The 21,132-nt window shown below is 51.9% G+C and overlaps 1 protein-coding gene and 2 long non-coding RNA genes across 5 annotated transcripts in view; 2 read left to right on the forward strand and 1 right to left on the reverse strand.

The window, feature by feature from the left end:
- Positions 1–20,904, reverse strand: part of FAM20A (FAM20A golgi associated secretory pathway pseudokinase) — a 50,802-nt gene extending 29,898 nt beyond the window's left edge. Inside the window, exon 1 of one of the 2 annotated variants that reach the window (XM_043585105.1) lies at positions 20,194–20,901. In XM_043585105.1, coding sequence (XP_043441040.1) covers positions 20,194–20,585 — 392 coding nt within the window. In that variant the 5' untranslated portion in view covers positions 20,586–20,901. Of the gene's footprint in view, positions 1–20,193 lie in introns of both variants that reach the window. The other variant, XM_043585106.1, reaches the window with a different exon arrangement.
- LOC122485819 lies at positions 2,749–8,197 on the forward strand. Of its 2 annotated transcripts, none has more exons than XR_006297959.1 (4): positions 2,749–3,023; positions 3,116–3,246; positions 6,772–6,952; positions 7,677–8,197. It is a non-coding gene; the product is annotated as an uncharacterized LOC122485819 (long non-coding RNA). The 2 variants fall into 2 exon arrangements; XR_006297958.1 differs by having other exon boundaries at positions 6,772–6,910.
- LOC122485821 lies at positions 17,593–19,472 on the forward strand. The gene is made up of 2 exons (XR_006297960.1): positions 17,593–18,223; positions 18,706–19,472. It is a non-coding gene; the product is annotated as an uncharacterized LOC122485821 (long non-coding RNA).
- Positions 20,905–21,132: the final 228 nt, after the last annotated feature.

A 21,132-nucleotide genomic window follows, 5' to 3' on the forward strand; every position in this document is an offset into this window, starting at 1 on the left:
AGCGTCCGACTTCGGCTCAGGTCATGATCTCATGGCTCGTGAGTTCGAGCCCCGCATCGGGCTCTGTGCTGACAGCTGGGAGCCTGGAGCCTGTTTCGGATTATGTGTCTCCCTCTCTCTCTCTGCCCCTCTCCCGCTCACGCTCTGTCTCTCTTTCAAAAATAAATCAACGTGAAAAAATAATTATTTTTTTAAAAGAAATGTGGTCTAAAGGCAGTACTCAGAGTGGACCAAGAGAAAGGAGGAACTTTAAAAATCCACACCCTGGGTCCTCTGATAATCAAAGGTTGATCAGAACATATTTATTTTCAAAAAACGTGTGAGCTTTTCCTTACTGCTTATCACACAGGCACGGACATTTGAAGGACAGAAAGATCTGCATGAAGGGATATTTAACTACAGGGGTTGCAGTAGAGGGCTAGGCTGGGAGCACATATTTTCATGGTTTGTAGGCAAATTTCCTTGTGGCTCACCCACAGCTGAAATTCTTTCAAGTCCTTGGCCCGTGAGCTAGCGCTAATATGCATGGTATTATTTTTTCCATCGGTTTAACAAACTGAGAGCATGATTGCCGATCTTGGCCTGTTTTCCTCCTCGGCATGAGCAGTGACCCGTGTGCGGGAGGATGATTTATTGAGATATTAATTTGTTTTTTTTTTTTGTTGTTCTTGCAGAATTTCTCCCACCCCCGTTCTGAGAAGGTAGCTGGGCTTTTGCGTTTGTCTCCGAGGGTGTTTATGATCTAGGACCGAGCACGCACTTTGGACAGGCTACCCCACTCCTTCCTTCTCTGGCGTTTTTGACTTTTGGATTTCTGGGAAGCCTAAACTCAGTGAGGGGATACGCTTGACAGGGGAGTTTGACAGAGACCAGGAGGTGCCTACCGAAGCAGAGAGTATGGGGGAGGTACACAGATTCCCCAAGCTTAGGAAAGGTGGCTTTGGGGTCGTGTGTCTGGCCTGTTTCCTGGGGGTGACCCGGTGTGGCGGAAAATGGCTGCATAGCGTGCCTAGGAAGGTGCATTTCAGGTACCAGAAACCCCCCTAGATCTATACTTGCACTTGAGATCATTCCAGACCCCACAGTTTCCCACCTGGACGAGGCTAGGTGATGGGACGTGGATTAGGGGGTCCTCCTCAAGTGTTCTACCACCGGAAAACCTTCAGGCCATTCCCCCCAACACTGAGGGGGTTTGGGGAAAGGAGATCCCGTGATGGCTTAGATTCAATTCCCAACCAACCCAATAGGAGTTTCATTTCATTTGACTTTCTTTCAAGAAAAGTTTCATTTCATTTGTTTTTTTTTTTTTTTTTATTTAGGAGAAGAAATCAGGGCGCCTGGGTGGCCTAGTGGGTTTGACGTCCGACTTCGGCTCAGGTCAGGATCTTGCGGTTCGTGGGTTCGAGCCCCGCCTGGGGCTCTGTGCTGAGAGCTTGGAGCCTGGAGCCCGCTTCAGATTCTGTGTCTCCCCCTCTCTCTGCGCCTCCCCCACTCACGCTCTGTCTCTCTCTTCTCTCTCTCTCAAATAAACTTTAAAAAAAGAAAAAGAGGGGCGCCTGGGTGGCGCAGTCGGTTGAGCGTCCGACTTCAGCCAGGTCGCGATCTCACGATCTTGCGGTCCGGGAGTTCGAGCCCCGCGTCGGGCTCTGGGCTGATGGCTCAGAGCCTGGAACCTGTTTCCGATTCTGTGTCTCCCTCTCTTTCTGCCCCTCCCCCGTTCATGCTCTGTCTCTCTCTGTCCCAAAAATAAATAAACGTTGGAAAAAAAATTTTTTTTAAAAAAAAAGAGAAAGAAATCCATGTTACGTCTCCCTCATACCTGTGCTTGCGGAGTAAAAGCAGATTTTGCTGGAGTAACAATTTCATCCGGAAATCTCAGTGGGTTTAGCCCAACGAAGCCTTCTCTCTCACTCACGTGCCTACTTGTTTAATGAAGGTCACAGCACGACTCAGGGACCCGGCTTTAGGGACACACCGAGATCCCAGTGAGTGGCCTTCGAGATCATCACGGGGAGAAAAGAGAGGCACCGGCTGTTAAGGTCTTTGGCCGGCAAGTGACATAGTCACCTCAACTCCCATACCATGGGCTAGAACCAGTCATAGGGCCTCCGCCTGGCTGCAAGGGGGCTGGGACACAAGGGGAACATGTGGATTTTGATGCCTCTGCCGCAGTCTCACATAGGATGACTTTTTTTTTAACGCTATCAACTTGCGTTTGTGTAGAGCTTATTAACAAATGCATCCGGGGGGTTCTTTGCATGGATTATATCTAGTTCCCTCAAGCCCTGTGAATACGTCATCCCTCCCGTCTCCAGAAGAGGAAATTAAGGAAACAGCACGGGAAATGGAAAGGAGGGCCGAACAGCCAGGCCGTCTGACCTGAGCCTTTTCTGTTCTTCCACCAAAGCCTGAAATCAGAATGTGGGGGAGACAGCCTATCAGTAACCGATGTTCCCCCTGATTATAAAAGCAACATTTCTTGGTGTAAAAATCAAAAAACAGAGGGTGCGGAGAAAGCGATGCTCCGTCAAGGGTTTATTTAGATTCCTGCCAGGGCCTCCGTAAAGACAGGGAGAGGTCGCGGGGGAGACCACGAAACACGCTGATCTGTTCGCCAGCGGGAAAGCAGGGACTATATCAAGATTTGAGTGAGCTTTTGCAGAATGGGAGGATTTCACAACACAAACTCGTTTCTATCCGGTTGAAATACAATCACTTCCTCCTCTCGGAGCTGGCTTCATGCTGTGTTGCAACAGATCTCTTGTTTTCGCGGGGGCCACCTGGATTCCCAAGCCCATCCTGACCTCATGGGGTCACCGCTCTGGCTCAGCGGTTGAGTAAGACCTAGCCAGGGTGACAGGGGCTTCTGAGCTGGAGGGGAGCCCAAGGAGAATAGGCCTGAATCTGAAGGGGCGTTTCAGGACCCATTCCAGGCAGGGGAACCGTGTGGACAGACCTCCGTCCTGATGAGCAAAAATCAGAGGAACCAGTGATCCGAAAGGGGTCTACGAGTCGGAACAATGGTAAGAAAACTCGCTCACCTCGACGCGGCGCCTCCCCTGTGCCAGGCGCTATTTTAAGCACTTTGCAACTTTGAGCTGTCGAATCCTCACAGAAATTCCGTATAAAATCAGTGTTGCCGTCACGACTTCCTTAAGGGCACGGGGACCAGATGACTTGTCCCGGGTCACACGGCTACAAAGTGGCAGGGCTGTGATGAAACCCAAGCCTGGGATCAGAACGTGGGTGAGAGATTCTACCAATAACCGATGTTCTCTCTGGTTTAAAAAAGCAAATTTTGGGGGGGTGTAAAAATAAAAAAGCAGGTCTATGGTGTATAAGGACTGACAAGTTGAGCTATTTTTAATTTTTATTTATTTATTTACGTGCATTTATTTTGAGAGAGACAGAGAGGGCGCGGGTGGGGGAGGGGCAGAGAGAGAGAGGGAGAGAGAGAATCCCAAGCAGGCTCCCTACTGTCCGTGTAGAGCCTGACGTGGGGCTCGAACTCAGCTGTGCGATCGTGACCTGAGCTGAAACCAAGGGTCTCTTAACCGCCTGAGCCAGCCGGGCGCCCCAGTTGAGCTATCTTTTAAAGCTTTTTTGGTGCTTCTAGCCGACCCGGCAATAGCGATTCATGTGTCCGCAGCAGACAGGTAGGGAGCATTTCTGCCTCGGGCATGTCTGGGCCGTGATGCAAGGGGGCATCTGAGTGCTCTGCCCGCAAGGCCTCCTGCCCTCCAATCTCACTTCAGATATGCTTCCAGGACCCGATCTGAGACAGGAGGCAAAGTTCAAGTCAGTGTGGAATTTCCGCCTTTGAAATCCGGTTTCTAGGGGAACCTAGCCTGTCTGAGCCTTTCTCTGTGACCCAAGGTGGGCGTAGTAACAGTACCTCTCTTGTGGGGTTGTGGTCAGAATTAAGTGAGATAGTATGCAAAGGACACAAGCCCTGTGCCTCGCCCCGAGCGCCCAGAGTACGTGCTCACCAAGGGTCGGCTACTGTCAACGTCACCAACTCACCAGAGGCCCGGCCGGACGGGAAAGAGATCAGCCTGTTTAACTGGCTGAAAAAATACTCGGTGACAAGAGATGATTAGAATTAAAATGGCATCTGCCATCTGCAGGACTCCTGTCGTTTCAAGTCGTGTGACCGAGGACCGTTCGCTGACGGACCCGTTTTCGCTCAGAGCGTGGGGGTAGGGGGTGGGAAGGGGTGCGATTTCTTTTCTCTTTCTTTTAAATTTATTTACGTATTTTGCGAGCGAACACAAGCGGGGGAGGGGCAGAGAGCGAGAATTCCGAGCAGGCTCGGCACCTTCCGGGCGGAACCCGACGCAGGGCTCGAGCTCACGAGCTGCGAGACCGTGACCTCAGCCGAAGTTGGACGCTGAACCCCCCAGGCGCCCCCGGGGTGTAATTTCTGAAAGAGGTAGGCTAATTGCACATTGACCCGGTTCTGTGTTTTCCCCGCCTGCAAGCATGAGGCATTTGACGTCCCGGTGACCACGGCCCAATCAATACGTGTATTTTCTCTCTCTGGACGCACCGGGGCTTCCAGACACGTGGGGGGCCCTGGCTGGGCTGGACCCACGGGTGTTTCACCCTAGTAATGGAGCTGACCCCGGCTGCTGAGTGTCATCGACCTGAGTATCACACACACATGAGTAAGGCTGGATACGGACAGGTAGCAAGTTGTCCGCATGGAACATAAAACAATGTACCACATGAACCGGGCACCCTGCTCAGTGCGGGACAGACCCCGCTACCCCTTGGGGGTGGGTATTACAGCCCCCCACTCCTGACCCGGACGCTGAGGTTCCAGGAAATGAGCCTCAGGCCTTTGGGCGCCTGGTGGCCGAGCTGGGATTTAAACCCAGAACTGCCTAACTACAGAGCCTCTCAAGTACTCTTTTTTCTCATTCATTTACCAAACATTTATGAGGCACCTGTTGTGTGCAAGCAGCCTTTTAGGTACGGGATCACACTGCCAAAGAGGCGAGCAAGCCTCCGTCCAGCGGCTCCTGTGGCTGCCGCAAGAAATAACCCCAAACGTGGTGGCTTTCCAGAAATGCATTTTCTCACCGTTCTGGACTCCCAGAGCTTGACATCGAGGTATCAGTGAGGCTATTAGGCTCCTTCCGGGGGCCCCGGGGGAGAATCCATTCTTTTTTTCTTTCAGCTTCTGGTGGCTGTTGGCCTGCCTTGCCTGGTGGCCACATCACCCCGGTCTCTGCCTTCTTGGTCGCACTGTGTCCTCGTCTGTGTCTAACCTCCCTCTGCTTTTCCTTATAAGGACCCTTGTTCTTGTTTTAAGACCCACCCAGATTATCCAGGATGATCTCCTCATCCTAAGATTCTGAATTACATCTACAAAGACTTTTCTCCCCCACCACCCCCTAAGATACTGGTGAAAGATTCGGGGGGGGGGGGATTCGGATGTGGATATATCCATTCAGTTTGATACAATCCTCAAACGCTTACGATCTAGTGAGGTTTTACGCTAAGCAGATCAATAAACAAGAAGGCGTTAAATTATGTCAAGAGCCCTGATGAAAATAAGGCAGGAGTGGCAAGAGAGAGTTGGGGACCCGTCTAGGTTGATGGGACAGGAAAGATCCCTGTGAGTGGGCAGTTTTGAAAGGAGATCCAAAGGGCAAGAAGGAGCCAGCTGTCTCCTTTGGGGCGCAAATATTCTGGCCCATCTGCTTGCTTCTGTTTTTGTTTTGAGAGGGAGAGAGAGCGCACAAGTGGGAGAGAGAGGAAGAGAGAGAGAGAGAGGAAAATCTTAAGCAGGCTCCACACTCAGAACAGAGCCCGACTCAGGGCTCAATCCCATGAACCTGGGATCATGACCTGAGCCGAAACCAAGAGTCAGAGGCTCAACCGACTGAGCCCCCAGGCACCCCTCCATCTGCTTACTTTTCTATACTTAACGAGTAACTGATGTTTTTGGATGAGTTGGGCATAGCAACCCTCCCCGCCGCCAGGAAAGTCAGGAGGAAGCATTTTCCTAAGTGCAGACAAAACAGTATCACAGTTCATGAGTAGCCTTAACAGAGCGCTTAGCTCTGTTATTGCCAGAAAGAAGGGCCATAGAACAACTGCCATAAATCCAAGCTCATCATTTCTGGCTGACCTCCTCAGACCTTTTTAATGGCTTTACAGCTCATAACAGAACAGAAAACCACCTCATTCGGTTACATTTTGCAATGAACTTAACCCTCGGGGACCACTAGTAAGTTCCACTGCTCAAATTAGGCATTCGATCGTTGCTCTGGTGATGGTTTTTTTAATACCTAAGGTGGGCATTTGGTTATTATCTATTTTCATATTTTTCCAGCCCCAAATCTTGCAGTCACATGCTACGGCATATGGTTTGGAGGTACCGATTACCCTCTGGCCCATCTGTCACAGCAGATCCACACATATCTCGGGAGGATCCCGACTGCCCTTGGAACTTGGGCTCCTCGCTGGGCCCAGGTCGGTGGCTTTGAATCCACTCACGTGTCTGGTTTGACCGTGACCTTCTTCAAGAGCCTTTTGTTTTTATCTTCAAGTTTAGCCAACAGCCAAGTCTGTTTCTCTGCGCTGAATGTCAACCCTGACGAGCTGCACTCGAGGCGCCTCCAGGAGTTTGGCCCTAAATGCGCTGCCACTCAGTGTCGATCAGAAGCTCTGCTAAGACAGCGGGAGGGGTGGAGGACTTCCCCAAGGGTGCACCTGCTCCCCATTCCCCTGGAACCTCAGCGCTGTCAATTTTCTCCTTAGATAAGACAAGCCGGCAGGCCTGTGTGCCGGGAACTGGGCAGTGCGGCCCACGGGGACATGACTGCACGTACTTGCTCTGGGACACAGTGCCGCTCATGCTGGGGAGTGCACGGAGTCACCGACGGGACCGTCTTCCAAGGTGGAGGACCCTGGTCCTTACCCACAAGGTGCCCTCTGAGCGGTAGGATGTGAGGGAGGAGGACCCCGGGGAATTGACGGGAACCCTATGGTCTTCCTGGGCCACAGGCTAGCATTCGCCCTGTAGACACGACTGATGGGTCTCCGAGCACAGCTAACTAACTCTGGGGTGGGCAGGTGTTCACAGAAGTGCTCTGAGAAGCTCTTCACTCTAGGCCCCATCTGTCCTATTGTCCCTTGGACTTGTTTTTCTCAACTATTTTACATTTATTTTATTGTATTGTGTTTTTAAAATTTTTTTCATTAAAATTTTTTTTTTAATATTTATTGATTTTTGAGAGAGGGAGAGAGAGAGAGAGAGGGCAAGTCGGGGAGGGGCAGAGAGAGAGGGGGCAGAGGGTCCGAAGCCGGTTCAGCTGTCAGCACGGAGCCTGATGTGGGGCTTGAACTCATGAACCACGAGTTCATGGCCTGAGCCAAGGTCAGACGCTTAACCGACTGAGCCACCCAGGTGTCCCTACGTTTATTTTAGGAGATAGATCATAACGATGTTTATGATCTATCTCATAAAATAATGGGACAGTTACAAAGGTAACTGATGGCCTTTCTATTCATAACGGTACAGGGGGCAGGGTGCTCTCCCCAAACACCTAACATCCAGGACCTAAATCCCTGGAACCGGGGAACGTGACCTTGTTTGGAAATGGCATCTGTGCAGATGTAACACAGTCCAGGATTTTGAGAAGAGATGGTCTTGTATTATTCAGGTGAGCCCCAGATGCAGTGACAAGTGGCCTTCGAAGAGAGACACACGGGCGGAAGAGGAGGTGATGTGACCGTGGAGGCAGAGCTTGGGGTGATGCGGCCCCGAGTCCAAGAATGCTGGCAGCTACTCTTGTAGCAAAGGACTTGTGCCCCCCACCCCCCCACCCCCCACCTCCCCAGAGCCTCTGACACCTTGGTGTCAGATTCAGCCTCCAGAAGTGTGCAAGGAAACATTCGTCACCGCAGCCCTAGGAAACCAATGCAGTGACGGAATTCCCTTCTCAGAACTTGCTCAGGAAATGCGAAGACCCAATGGCTCAAAGACGTGGCTGCCAGCTTCTGAGACGCGGGGCGTTGTCTTGGGCTTGCAGCTGTTGCCGAACGTCTCGTAAAGTATCTCTGCCCAGGGGTCCAGGCCACGGAGCAAAAAAGTGTGTGGCGTTAAAATCCTTCCTTGATGGCAGGGGCGCCTGGGTGGCTCAGTCGGTTAAGTGTTCAGCTCTTGGTTTCAGCTCAGATCATGATCTCGTGGTCGGTGAGATCGAGCCCCATGTCAGGCTCTGCCCTGACAGGGTGGAGCCTGCTTGGGATTTTTTTTTTTTTTTTTAATTTATTTTTGAAGGAGAGAGAGAGAGAGACAGAGCGTGAGCAGGGGAGGGGCAGAGAGCGAGGGAGACACAGAATCTGAAGCAGGCTCCAGGCTTCGAGCTGTCACTACAGAGCCCGACGTGGGGCTCGAACCCACGAACCCTGAGATCATGACCTGAGCTGAAGTCAGATACTTAACCGACTGAGCCACCCAAATGCCCCCTGCTTGGAATTTTCTCTCTCTCTCTCCCTCTGTCTCTCTGTCTGCCAACCCCGCGCCCCGCTCTCTCTCTGTCTCAAAATAAATAAATAAACTTTAAAAATATTTTAAAGTCCATCCTTGATGGTATTTGATTTTCTGATAGCAAAAGACCTCAGTTTCTCATTCTTCTATTAGAATAACATAATGCTATGATTATAATAAACACGGCACATAAATGTTTCCCTGTGTTGTTCTGACACCATCAAGTTTCACTGAGGGAGTTTCTGTCCATTTCAATGGAGACTCCTCTGAGAGGTGTGGCCTCTGATGGTCTCCGTACAAGGCAGTAATCGTAGTTTTTCCCCGGGGGTCCTGCATAGCATCCACTACAGACAGTTGAGGCCCCACCAGCCCAGGCTGTTGCCAAGGACGCTGCTTTATAACACAGCTTTATAACAATTTGTTCTTCAAAACACAGATTGACTGGATGTCTTTCCATGGGGACACTCAGGTCAACCTCTTACTGGCTGTAAACACCAATCTACGGTGAATGAATTACAGACTGTTTAAAAGAGCTTCAGGAAAGGGGCACCTGGGTGGCTCGGTCGGTTAAGTGTCTGACTCCGGCTTGGGTCGTGATCTCACGGTTCGTGGGTTCGAGCCCCGCGTCGGGCTCTGTGCTGACAGCTCAGAGCCTGGAGCCTGCTTCGGATTCTGTGACTCCCTCTTTCTGCCCCTTCCCCATTCACGCTCTGCCTCTGTCTCTCTCAGAAATAAATAAGCATAAAAAAATAATAAAAAAAAAAGCTTCGGGAAGTGAAAAGGACTCTCCATATTCATGCCATTACTAATATTAACAATTATTATCACAAATTCCCTATAGGTAAATAACAGATAACGGTCTTTGGAGATTTGCTTATGAAATAATAGGCGCTTAATACACCTGATAAGTGAAAACAAATTTTCATCGCTGTTCTAAATATTCTGGCGGTTCACAGGTAAGGAAGTGTTTACAAATTTACAAAATGGGCTTTAAGCACCCTTGAAGGATGACGTTGTGTCCTTGGCCCATCAATCAGAGGACCTGTGGCCTTGGGGAGGAGGAGGACCATCCTAGGAGGGATGCAGGGAGACAGAGAGCCAGGTGTTGGCTTCTGGTCTGAAAAATGGTCTCCAGAAGAAGGGAGATCTTCAAGTCTACCCACAAACAGGTAGGTTAAAAAAAAACTAAACAAAGAGCTAATCACTTGGCCCTAAGGAAAGGATTGAGGCCATCTTGTCTGTGAACGAGGGAGTTTTTAAGGGCTTGAAAAGGGAGGCCCGGAGGCCTGGTGAAGCTGGGAGAACCACACGGGGGGGAGGGGACAGTTTCAGAGACAGCTTGGCTTTGCCGTGTGCCCCAGGGAGCTGAGGTGCAGGCAGGCCCGAGCCAGCAGATTAGCCCTAACTATCCCTGTCAGTTAGCCTCTGTATTATTAGTCTGCTCAGGCTGCCATAACAAAATACCACCCACCGGGTGTGGCTTACACAATAGAAATTTATTTCCCACGCTTCTGGAGCCTAGAAGTCCAAGATCAAGGTGTCACCAAGATGGTTTCTCCCAAGGCCTGTCTCCATGGCTTGCGGACAGCCGCCTTCTCCCTGCGTCCTCAGATGGCCTTCCCTCCGTACATAAGTGTCTCCCGGGGTCTCTCCCGCTTCTTTCAAGGACACTCGTCATAGGGGATTAAGGCCCCACCCTGGTGACCTCATTTAACCTTAATTATCTCTTTATAGGCCCAGTCTCCAAAAACAGTCACATTCTGAGGTGCGCTGCAGGTAAGAACTTGAACATATGGGTTTTGTGGGAACATGATTCAGTCCACAACTGCTTCACTCGAGTCTTAAAGGGCTCTATTAGATTTCTTTCTCACGGACACATGAGGCAGGCTGTTGCCACTTACAGCTGCTGGCTCACTGCCTGACAAGTGCCAGCAAAAGGGACTTCCTTGGAGCCTCTGCTCGGTCCTAAGTTATTAGACCACCTCCTCTCCAATGGCCAGGAGACCCAAATCTCCCCACGTGGGCTTTAATCTATTTTGGCCAACAGAAGGCAGCAGAAGCGACATTCAGCAGGTCCTGGCCAGGACCTCAAGGGGTGATGCCCACTTCCACTCTCTCTTGGTAACCTTCTACCACTACATCATGCAGCCGGGATTAGCTCACTGCCATGTGGAACCACCGTCGTCATCTCCGTCAAGGCCCAGACAGGGGCCCCCCCCCCCCGGGAGGGGACACAGCCTAGCTCAGCAGAGTTTATGTGGCACCTGACCACAGATGTCTCATTGAGCCCAAGGAGGCCAGAAGAACCGCTCAGCTGAGCCCAGCCCAAATTGCAGACTTGCAGAATCGTGAGCCAGTAAACGGTTCTCGTTTTTAAGTCACGATATTTTGGTATGATTTGCTGTGCAGCAAAGCAGGAATAGTACACAAGGCCTAAAAGATGCTCTCATTCGCTCAAGTGGCCACAAGCATTGGCAAAGCCATGGTGGGGGTGTGTGGCCGTGCTCTCACTAGTGATAATAGCTGGGAGCGAGGGGGGTAAGGGAGGGCAGGGGGCTTGGGTTCTAGGCCCATCAGTTTTTGAGGAAAGAGGAAAAAACGTTTACTCTATTCCCATATAGTCCAAGTCAGCGGCTTTCAAAAATTTTCTAGAAGTGGAACCTTCCTTACAAAAGAAACCTTGCACAGAATCCCAATGTATGAAATAAACCAAACTCGTCATTTATTATTATAAATCTAATTTATAGGCTAAAATATGTAGACTTATTTTTAAAAGCTAATCGATAAGAACAAGAAGGAAAACAGGATTATGAACTCAAGCATTCAAAAGTGGGGGGAATGACAAGTAGAAGTAGCCTTATTTCAGTACCTGATTAATTTCCGCACATCGTTTTGGTAGCACGGTACAAAAAATCGTGACAAACATACACAAGTAGTTGGGACGGGAGACGGTTTTTAATAGCTCACCTTGCAATCGCAGAATACTCCTCAATTAAACAAAGATAGGAGGAGAAACCATCTGTCCACCTAAGTCACCTGCCGCAGGCTCTACAGGCTACCACGTGTGTATAACACAATCGGGTGTGAGTTTTCCCATGCAAGAACTTCAGAATTGTGTTAAAGTACACTCTTTCAAGATGAAAAATTAATCCGTCATTTGCAGAACTTGAGAAGCCTCTCCCAGAACCCTGGAAGCTCATGGAGCACATCTCAAAAATGCCTGTCCCATATTTTCGCTCTGATAGACCTTGAAGAAGAAATCTTGGTCAAAGATGTGCTGTGCCTGGAAAACAGAGCAGCAAAGAGCCTTCAGGGACCAGAGGTTCACTCTCTTCATTCCAAAGGAAGGGAGTTCTAAAGAAGGTAAGTGGTTTCCTCGGGACTGACACACAGGCATCTTGGCTCAAAGTGGAATCTCTTTTTGGGAGAAAGAGACATGAGCCCACGAATGAGCTGGGTCCACCTCGGTTTCTTCTTTGGGCTCCCGTGTAGAGAGTAACATTGATTTAAGCCCCAATAAATGAAGATGCCTGTCTTCTTGGGAGGATTTTAATGGTTGGTATAAAAAGCCCGCACATGTTAGGAATCTGTTGTGAATGAATTCGATTTTCAAGTCTCAATTAAAACTCCACGGGGCGCCTGGGTGGCGCAGTCGGTTAAGCGTCCGACTTCAGCCAGGTCACGATCTTGCGGTCTGTGAGTTCGAGCCCCGCGTCGGGCTCTGGGCTGATGGCTCAGAGCCTGGAGCCTGTTTCTGATTCTGTGTCTCCCTCTCTCTCTGCCCTTCCCCCGTTCATGCTCTGTCTCTCTCTATCCCCAAAATAAATAAACGTTGAAAAAAAAATTAAAAAAAAAAACAAAACTCCAGAACAGTAGCTAAAGGAGTCAGAAAGGGCCCTGCGCTTAAGCTGAGAAACTTTCCAGCATCACCGGTGACAGTTTCTCCAGGACCCTTGAAGTCTACACCCAGGTGCACCGCTCCTCCCCTCAATGAGCCACCTGGCCTGAGAATGCACAGTTTCCAATGACTCCACCTCCCTGACGTCAGGGATTGGTTAAGAGGTGGGCACGCCTCAAAGCTGGGCCAATCATAGCCCTCTACAGCCTGGCTGTTTTCTCGGACCTGGCCAATCAGCATCTCTGCTCATTATCTTTTGTTTTTTTTGGAAACCGGAGACACCCTTTTTCTCTCTGGTCCTTGAGCAGCTGGGACCCAAAGCCGCAGGAGGGGATTAAGACAGGCCCTCACTGGGTTTTGGTTACTTGAGTCTCTACATTTCCTTTTCCTACTTGCGTTACTTTGAGTTGGGTTTCTGTCACTTGAAACCAAAGTAGACTTTCCAAAAGCAGTAAACTATTTCTTAGGAAAATAAGCATATGCACAGAATGCAAATTTGTCATAACATTTAAGGGAAACATAGACCTCATCCCTTGAACTCAGTAGGGTCCAGGGACCGCCCCCCTCCCCCTTCCATGGAAAAAAAACACAAAACCCTTTCAATGAAACAGTGGTTAATAAGGGGCTTGATTTGATGATGGAGTTGTGGCTGGTCTTTCTCTAGCGTCTCCAACTGTTCCGAGGGGCGCAGAATGCGTAAAAAATACAGCTACTGGCTGTGCATAATTCTTAACTCAGAGTGGAAAACATGGGCTGAGCTGTAAGTGCAGATAAATACACTATTCCTATAGAATTTGTAACTCTTCAGCCATGGGGAAAAATGAGTCAGAAATCCAAAACTCCCCTTTGGACTAATGAAACTGACACCCTGTGGGACACCTGAATTGGCCAGGAGAGACAATCTGTCCCTCCGCAGAGACTCCATTTTGGTTAGCAACATCAGAAATATTTCCCTACGACCCCCCCCAGAAATATTTCCCCACGATTCCACGACGACCCAGGTATTGATCGCAAGTTTGCTATCTGAGCTATGCCTGACTTCCCAGGGCCAGAGGCAGCTCTGATTTCCTTCTGCCAGCAGAGATCTTTTCTAACCCATCAACCTCTTCCAAGTTTTCTAAAATTCCATCTCTTCCCGGGCCAGCTTTTTTTTAATAGCCCAGCTTCTCAGTCCATGTGCCCCCGTGCCAAACTCCTTAAGTTTCTCTTTCACTCTCCGTATTTTGCTGAGTCTTATTACAGGTTCTTGGCTTAGGAACCACAGTCCTCCACTGTTTTCTATTCCCTGTGGCTTTCCAGATGGAACTGGTCTGTTCCTCGGGGATCCAATAAATCAGACCCTTTTCTGATTCTTAACTTTGCGTCGCGCCCAAGCCCGGGTCTGCTGGCCGCCCCCAGGTCTTCCCCTTCAGAGTCCCGGATGCCCGCGTCTCCACAGCACTCAGACCCAGTCTGTCCTGATTTCACATTGCAGCCATAGGACATTCTGCCAAGTGACAGGGCACCAGAAGGGCTAAGCCCTTTTTGTTTTCTCCTTGCTATGGTTTTCATCAGGCATGTATGTGTGTGCCTGCCTCTGACAACAGGTTCGCAGATGCTCTTTGGCCTAGAAACTTCTGTTCCCCTAAAGCGGCAGCTGTTGAGAATGGTATATCCCCCACTCGGCTTGCGGCCACAGGCAGGCCGACTTCAGCAGAATCCACAGGCTCTCGTCGGCCTCAGCTTAATGAATAATCACAAGAAAAACACGGGTCAGCACTTGCCAAGGGGCAGCTCGGGGATTGCGTTGGCTCACTCAGGGTCTCCGTGCTTCCCACTTTCTTTAAGCAAGACTTCTTGGCCGCTCTTCCTCAGAAAGTACCGGAAGCGGAGGAAATTCCCTCTTCCTGGCATATGACACCCTCTCCACTTTCCTTCGGCGCTTTTTTTTTTTTTTTAATTGATTTCATTTAGGCTATTGCAATAAAGAGAACACCCACCTCAGCTCCAAATTTCAGAAAGTCTCAGTAGGGTGGCTTTGTCTTAGACCTTTACAGGGAGGAGCTAAAGCGACAGGTGGGGTGATTTTACAGTTGGGATTCTTTCAGTGTGAGGCTTTCTTCATAGGAGACAGCAGACCATTTGCTCACAGGCCCCAAATCCTGATGTTGTCTGTTTCCCAGGACGCGTTCCCCAGATAATTGACTCTGGCTGTCCCCGCCCCCTCCCAGCCCCACGGGAAACCATGAAACAGATGTGGTGGCGTGACCACGTGCAAGCCGGGGGCTTTTCGTGCCAGAAGCAAGTGGCTATTCATTCCCCCAGGAAGCTCCTAGCAGCTGCCATGAAGCCGGACGGGGCTCAGTCACAAAAAGTAATATGGTCTTATATGCAGAGGAGGGGTGTAGTCAGAGAGGGGCCAGAGTGGGTGGAGGCAGTCAGAAAAGCCTTTCCGGGAGAGGGAAAGCGAGGGCCTGTGGACTTCAAAAGACGCACAGTGGTGCAGCTGATGGTTAGGGCGTGCATCCTGGAGCCAGACGCTCTGGGTACGAAGCCTGCCTGTGGTTTGCTGGCTGCCTGACTTTGGAAGACAAGTGATATAACCTTCTCGTCCTCAGTTTCCTCTATAGAGGGAAATCAACGGCAGTACCAGATTTGTTTGCTATTGCTATTTGTTGGCTATTACACACCCAGGGGCTTAGAGCAACACCCATCGGTTCAGTCACCGAGTTCTGTGCCTGAAGTCCAGCCTGGCCGTACCCGTGTTCTCTGCACAGCCTCTGCAAGGCTGACGTTAAGCTGTCCCCCAGGCTGAGCTCTCGTCTGGCGACTCTGGGGAGAAATCTGCTTCTGAGCTCGTTTTCGCCCCTGGCAGAATTTGCTTCCTTGTGGTGGCGGGACTGATGTCCCTGTTTCCCTGCTGGCTGTCGCCTGCGGGCCAATCTTAAGTCCTCAGTGTCCCTCGCCAGGTGGCCCCCTCCATCTTCAAAACAGCAGTGGCCCCTCAGATCCCTATCATACTTTGGATCTCTGATTCCCTTTTCTTTGGTCAGCCGGAGAAAACACTCTGCTTTTAAAGGGCTCCTGCGATTAGGTCAGGCGCACCGGGATAATCTGTCTATCCCAAGGTCAGCTCATCTGGGACCTTAATTACATCTGTACAATTCCTCGACACCAGCACCTAGATTAACATTTGGTAGAATAATGAGGAGAGGGCGTGTTTGCACCAGGGCTGGGAATCTAATGGGGCCACCTTGGAATTCTGCCTACTGAACATGCCTCCTTCTTTTCTTCTTCTTCTTCTTTTTTTTAATGCTTTTATTTATTTTTGAGACACAGAGAGACAGAGCATGAGCAGGGGAGGGGCAGAGAGGGAGGGAGACACAGAATCCGAAGCAGGCTCCAGGCTCTGAGCTGTCAGCACAGAGACTGATGTGGGGCTTGAACTCAGGGACCGTGAGATCATGACCTGAGCCGAAGTCGGACGCTCAGCCGACTGAGCCACCCAGGCGCCTCCAAGCACATGCCTACTTCTAAGGAAACCGTGAGGCCTAAGTTAGCACGTGTACGGGGAGTCCCTGGGCCAGGCCAAGTATGTTTCATGTTTCGGGAAGAGGGATTTGCATGCAGTTAACCAGTTGAGTTCCCAGGATTGATGAGAACTTCGTGCGGTGAAAGGAGAGTGTTGGGGACTGGGAACAACGGAACAGCTGACAAACAGCCTCTAGTCCTTGGCCAAAGGACTTCATTTTGATATAACTGGACACAGAAAGTGCCTGTCCTCCTTGACTGGACAACACTGAGAGCCTCCCTGATTTGGGTCTTTGCTGCAGAAACGGCAGCGAAGACTGGGTTCTGGAACGAGGGAGAAGGGACCCGACGATGGCCCTGGGTTAGTCCTCTCAGACGCCATCTGTTTGGAGGATGTGACTCCGAGGAGCGTGGAGAGGTTTCCCCCGGCTACAAGTCCAGGGATGCGGAGACCGATATAAATCAACAGCCCTTCCCAAACCAGTCAAGCAAAGCTCTAATTGGAAAAGAGAAATGGCAGTCACACACAGGTCGGGTTGAGGCCCATTTTCAAACCAAAGGAGGTCATTTCCTTTCTTAGCCTGGCATCGCTGGCGGAAGAATCGGTCAGGGGGCCAAGGCCCTGTTGACTCTGGGAGAAAAGCAAATGGTCGCCCTCCAGGAGTAAGAACCTGGACTTTTATCTGCCTTTGCGAGTTGCACTGCCTGCTCCCAATCAATCCCAATGGTCTGGGGCCAGCACGAGATAAGCAGGAAAGAGAAAAAGAGGTACAGGCCTGGGGGGCTGGACGGGGTGAGAATAAAGAGATTGTATTTTTCATTCCATAGATGCCACGGTGGGAAGAAGCTTTGCCTTCAAAACCTCTTAGAACAGACAGTTCTCATTTCCAGCGGACTTCTTCATCTTTCCTGGCTCCTTCTCTCCCCCCCTCCCCTCCCCACTCTCCTCTATCTGCCTCGGCTGCTGGGTCTTCTCAAAGCTTCCCCCGGAAAAACTTGAGCCAAGTTACTCCCCTTAAACAACTGTCAGGTTTGAAAAGCTGCCCAGTGTCTTCGCTGTGATTTTCAAAGAGAAACACAGGGCTAGGCTTTCGGCGACAGCAAGTAGGTAGGAGGAGACGGAGAACACAGATACACACGCACGCTGCTCAGAAATGCTGAAGCTGTAATTGTGGGGAGACACAACCTTCCGGATACCTGAGGAAATGTCACAAAGAAAGAAAAGCAGGGAGTGGGGAGCTTGCGTTTATGTGTTAGCTGCAGGAGTCTGGGCATGGGGAAGGGGGGTGAGGGGTGAGAGGTGAGGGGGGTGGTGGGGCATGACCCTGTTTGGCCTTGCCTGTCAAGACCAGAGAGTTACAGAGGAGCCAACCGAAGATATGTGGGCAAAAGGCCCGGCCACTTCTGACACGGCAGAGGACAGGTCTTGTCTGGCTTGGGTAGCTTGTGGGCAGAGAAGCAGCCCAGCCCACAAACCCAGAAAGCCCAGCCTCCGAGGCAAGTATAGCAGCGGGGTGAACAGTTACCTGTGCGCCAGGGAAGCCCCGCCTTCCATCTGTAAGCCCCGCCTTCCATCTGTAAGCCCCGCCTTCCATCCATTACTTTGAAAGGAAAAGGCTTCCTGCGGCTGGCTGGTTTAGGGCCTGAAGTAGTGAAGACTATACTCCCCTGGCTCTTTGTTCTGTCCTTTTCACTATTCAAGACAGGTGCCAAATGTGTCATCATGCCTGCTAGGGCCTGGCGTTGGCTCGCTGGCTGTGAGCAGTGACCGACGACCTGACAGAAACATTTTCCCTGATTGCATTTTTCACTTGGATTGTGCCACACTTACTTACATTTTGAGGGAGAAAGGAGTGGGTTGGGGAGGTCTGCAGAAAGCCTGAGGGCCCCATAGCACGAGACTGTCCACCCAACACGCGATATATCTTTTGCATTTCAACTTAACCGAATACTGACACCCGATGAACAAATACTGATCAGAGACCTGAGATGTTCAAAACGACGTATAAGCCCCATCTTCCACTGAAATCGAAAAGGAATGTGCTGGGGGAAGAAGACGGGGCATTATCTACCTTTTATTGGTAGTGAGCTCACAGTTGTAGAAAGATACCTTCCGACTTCACATCATTACACACACATGGAGGGCTAGTCCGTGCAAGAGATAAGCCATTAGCAAGGTCATTCACTATTTCTTCCTTTGCTGTCTGTTCTAATTATCTGTCTGCACCGAACTCTGGAGCCTTCCTTGGCCCTGCACATTGGAAAAGGCATGCGGGCTTCATATTCATCAGGGCACTCTCTCGCTTTAGGTAATGGGGGACTGTCTCTCACAACAGAACAAGGCGCGTGATTCAAATTCACACTGGCTAAGGAGTCTTCAGGTTCCGTTTTTAACCCTGCCATGAGTAACAATGCACATGCGTATTAATATCATCGCGTTGGCATTTACCATACAGTTCGGGTGAAGGTAGGTACCGAGATCCACTTTCGGTACTCGAGAGTGCAGGTTACTCACCCATTTCAGCCACAAACCTCACTTGAGAGCTCAAGGATTAAAAGGGAGAGGGAAATAAATATCACAAGGGTCACATGCCCACCAACCCCACCAAACTACCCTGTTCCCTCCGAATACAGCAAGGTCACCAGACCTCATTGGTCGATCCGCCGTTAAATGACCCAAACCATTTCTGGCCAGTAAATGCGTCTTTGTGACACACAAGCGTGTAGAAATCAAGCTCCAAATCGATTGCCGGACAGATTGGTGAGGAAGATTTTTGCTTTTCTGCCCAAGCATTCCCCTAGGCTTTCCCTTCAGGACCAAAGTAACATGAAGAACCTGAAGGCGGCAAAAATGTGCACACTGTGGGGCTACGTTTGCCAAAGAGCCAGTGACTTTGGTCAAAGTCCCCTCACTTCTCAAATCTTCAACAGATGTGCGGACAATTTTCTAAGGGCAAAATTTCCTCGTCCATCGATCCGGCCGCCCACGTTATGGACAAAATAAAGGTAACGCTGAAAATGACAGTGTCTGAGGAGCCATCTCCAAGTGCCTTTTTATTACGCACAATTAGCCATGAAATGGAGAACGACTTCCTTTCTAATATGAAATCGTCAGCCACGGAGCTGCAGTTGAAATTCACCACAGTGATTTCAGCCAACAGCTCTCCATTTTGTGTCTTTTTTACTTTCTGAAAGCCCTCTCTCGGTCCTAGCACCACAGAATAACGAGCAAACAGTTAAACTGGGCTTGCACTGAGTTTCCACGGCGATTTATGGTCTACCCATCCTCCACAGGGACTCTGAAACCATCCGATGACATCTCATTTTGAAATCTCTTGCATTAAGGAAAGGGATGGGTGTGGTACATAAGTGAACTCTGGATGTGAGTGATATTTAGACAAGTCTGTACTTCAAAACAGAGCTCTAACTCATTTAACGTCCTCGGTCATTACCTGGGGATCTCAGTATCCACCACTCAGCCTTCTCCAAACCACCCCCCCCACCCCCCACATCCCCCGCACCTTTTTACAAATATATCCTTCTAAATTTAAACCTAAATATGTTTGTTTTTTTTCCCCCCTCTGCATTTTGCTTTGGATCTTAAAAATTCCCAGGTAGATCTTTATCTCCGTGCATGAAAGCTTCAAGCCTGGAACCAAGTCTGCCCAAATCACCACAACACTAAAACCACCTTCAGGTTCTAGCACTCACCAGAGGGACAAGACACGTTTTAAACAGAACCGATCAGGGCACCAACCACTTAGCTTTCTGCCCCAGCTGACCTCTTGTGATCTCTGACCTGGGCATTGGAGTAAGTTAAGAGAATGAGCTGGGTTTTCAGGGAGTAGCATTGCTTTCTGGAAGGCACCCAGGTCTAAAGCTAAGTGCGGAATTCGAACCAGCTCTGGAGTTGGCTCTGTCTGGGAACCTATTCTGGATCGCCCAACTCCAGCGGCGGCTTCCCACATCGGGGCGAGGATTGAAGGAGGCGGGTAGCCGGCCAGGGAACACAAGTGGGGCTGAGCAGTGAACCAGGAGCCCAAGGGGAGGGGCTCGGAGCATTTCCTGGCCGGGCTGCAGCACAGAAACTTTTCCTCCCGCTGAGATGCGCTCGGGGCTGAGCTCTGCCGCCCGCAACGGCTGGTGGGGTCCGGGCAGGGCACACCCGCCGCGCCCGGGCGGAGCCGGAGCGCTGGGCGAAGCCGCGGCGGGCCGGGGCGGGGGGCGCGGCGGGGCCGGGCAGTGCGCGGGGCGGGCGCCTCGCGCCCGGGGTCCTCACCTGTTCCAGCGGGCCACCTTCCTCCGGTAGTACCGCAGCGCCTCCTGGCTGGCCAGGAGCGAGTCCTCCGGCCCGAGGAGCGGCGGCTCCTCCGGGACGCGGTACAGCGGGTGGGCGTAGAGGGCCTGCAGTTTGGAGCCGCGGCCGCCGCGCCGCTCGGGCCCGGGCCCGGCTCGGGAAAAGTTGCGCGCGGCCGCGCGGGGGGCCGGGGAGGCGGCGGCGGGGGCCGGGCCCGGCGAGGCGGCGCGGCGGGCGCACGGGCAGCCCCGCGGGTGCTCCCGGGGCCGCAGCTGGCGCCGCACCTGGGGCCAGAGGTGGAAGTAGAGGTCGGCGGAGAGCAGCGCGCCCAGCAGCAGCAGGGTCAGCAGGCGGTCCCGGCGCAGCGCGGGCATGGCCCCGCCGGGGCGCGCGGGCGTCTCCGGGGACCCGGGCGGGCGCTGGGCGCCGAGGGCCGGCCGGGGTCGATGGGGCCGGGGTGCTCACCGCGCGGGATCGCACCCCTCCCCCTCCTTGAGGGGTGTCGCCCCTGAACTTGGGGACCGGCGGCGCGGGGGCTCGCGGTGTTGCCGGGCGTCTCTTCTCCGCGTGGACTGGAGACCCGGGGATGGTGCCTCTGGGCCCCTGCTTCCGGCACCTTCTCTCCCCGCGCCGCCGGCCCGGGAGCCCGCGGCAGGGAAGGGCCGGGGGCGCGGGTGCCTGCTGTCCCCCGCGGGCGGACGGGCGGCGGGGCCGGGGGGCGACGGCGAGCGGGAGCGCGGGGAGCGGGCGGCGGCGCTCGCCTCCGGGCGGAGGAAGGCGGCTGCGGAGCCTGGGGCGTCTCTCCAGAGGATGCTGTCGCCTGGCGGCTGCTGCGACTGCTCCCGCGGCTCCTTCTGCGGGCGGCGGGGACGCCCGTGCCCCCGGCTGCTCTGGGCGAGCTCGTCTGCGCGCCCGACTCCT

Source organism: Prionailurus bengalensis, chromosome E1 (genome assembly GCF_016509475.1).
Source record: "Prionailurus bengalensis isolate Pbe53 chromosome E1, Fcat_Pben_1.1_paternal_pri, whole genome shotgun sequence".
Taxonomy (NCBI): Eukaryota; Metazoa; Chordata; class Mammalia; order Carnivora; family Felidae; genus Prionailurus; species Prionailurus bengalensis.